This window comes from Morus notabilis, unplaced genomic scaffold, assembly GCF_000414095.1.
Source record: "Morus notabilis unplaced genomic scaffold, ASM41409v2 Scaffold698, whole genome shotgun sequence".
NCBI lineage: Eukaryota > Viridiplantae > Streptophyta > Magnoliopsida > Rosales > Moraceae > Morus > Morus notabilis.
Window position 1 is genome coordinate 390,617 of NW_010358448.1, and position 1,920 is coordinate 392,536.

Sequence of the window (1,920 nt, forward strand, 5' to 3'; positions counted from 1 at the left end):
TCAAGTCCGAACCTATTTTTAGTATTTTGGTGGTTCCGCTTTCGTTAATCTGGATCTCTTCCAACTGTTCGATGGGCTGAGACCAAGTAATTTCCTCTTGGACCCGGGGGTCTATATCCTCAACGAGGCCTTGTCGAACCATCCTCGTTTCCTGTCTGCCCGGCTGGTCATATCCGCGTAAGGCATCGGAGTATGCGACCCTGGCTTCGTACTGGTTGCTCTTAATTTCTCCTACGCCATTTGGGGTGGGGAATTTGACTTTTTGGTGGTAGACGGAGGTTATTGCTTTTAATGCCTGGAGAGTTGGTCTCCCAATTACTGCGTTGTATTGGGAGCCTCCTTTGATGACCACAAAGTTGGCCATCGTTGTTGCCTGTCGGGGTTTTTCTCCGGCTGTTATAGGTAGTCGGATAGTGCCTTGAGGAATGACGGAGTCTCCCGTGAACCCGTACAGCGGCCTGGTGGTTCTTTCCAACTGCCCCTCGTAGATCCCCATTTTCTCCAAGCAATCAGAATACAGGAGATCCACCGAACTTCCATTGTCCACCAAGATTCAACATACAGTGTGGTTTCCGATCACTGCTTCCACCACCAGTGCGTCGTTGTGGGGGAAATGGACTCCGCTGGCGTCATCCTCATTGAAGGCCACGTCAGTGCGGCTTTGCCTCGGGATTTTTACGTCGGAGACGTTCTAGAACCTTTCCTGGTATACCCCCTTAGCCTCGTGGGCGTAGTCCTTCTGCGACCTCCGCGTGTCTCCTCCTATGTAGGGGCCGCCGAGGATCGTTCGTATGACGCCGACTGGTTCCCGATCTTCCGGGCGGTGGTTTTCCTCTCGGCGTCGGTCGTCATTTTGCCCGCCATGGCCGTTGTTGCGGGGTCATCATTCGGCCCTGAATTCCTGCAGCCTTCCCTCGCGGATTATTCTTTCGATTTCATCTTTGAGGTCAGCGCAATCATTCGTGTGGTGGCCGACCTCGCCATGGAACTTACAGAATTTCTTCTGGTTCCTTTGGTTAGGATCCGACTTCATTGGTCCAGGTCGGCGCAGCAAGTTTCCTCGGCCGACCTGGTTGAAGATTTCCTCGACGCCTACTGTCAGTTCATGGTAGGTGTCATATTTCTGGAACGGTCGAGGTCTGCGGGTATCTTCCTGTCTTCGCTTCTTGGCCTCCGACGTTCCTTGCGTCGGGATCGGTTGTTTTTCTCCACTTCCTCCTCCTCGACGCTTCTTCCCGTCTTGCTTTGATGATGCCGACCCCTGCTCGGCTCCTTTTCCTTTATTGGACCTATGATCGGGGTCGTTGGCATCCGCTTCTTCAGCATTGATGTATCCTTGCGCCCTTGTAAGGAACTCTTTGTAGCTGGAAGGGGGTTTTCGGTTTAGTTCCCTTTTGAAGGGAGTTATCTTCTTCATACTGGATAATGCTCCCATCAGGGCTTCCCTGTCCGTGATATCCATTGTAGCGGCGACGGCCTCGCCGTATCTGGCGAGCCACTCCCTTAACGTCTCATTTGGCTTTTGATATATCGTTGTTAGGTTCTGCTTCGGGGGTATATACTTTTTAACCCCGATGAACTGGAGGGAAAATGCTTCCTTCAGTTCATCCCAGCTGGAGATAGAGTTTGGCTTCAGCGTTCGGAACCATCTTCGGGCAGAGTCTGTCAGGTGGTTCTGAAAGGCTCGGCACATGATCTCCTCGGCGTACCCGTGCAAGAGCATGTGCCCCGTGTACATTTCCAAATGGTCGTCGGGATCTCCTCGTCCATCGTAAGGCGGAATCAACGACGACCTGTATTTGTCGGGGAGAAGGGGTGCCATTATCTCCGCGGTGAATGGATGGTCATGCGTACGACTGGGCATAATGTCGACGTTCATCACCTCGGCTACCCGCCCGATGTTCTTTCTCAGCCCTGCGA

The 1,920-nt window shown here is 52.8% G+C and overlaps 1 protein-coding gene across 1 annotated transcript; it reads right to left on the reverse strand.

Moving 5' to 3' along the window:
- Window positions 1–883: 883 nt before the first annotated feature.
- On the reverse strand, window positions 884–1,879 carry LOC112090513. The gene has a single exon (XM_024161972.1). It carries the CDS (start codon window positions 1,877–1,879, stop codon window positions 884–886), a length of 996 nt encoding a protein of 331 aa, XP_024017740.1.
- Window positions 1,880–1,920: the final 41 nt, after the last annotated feature.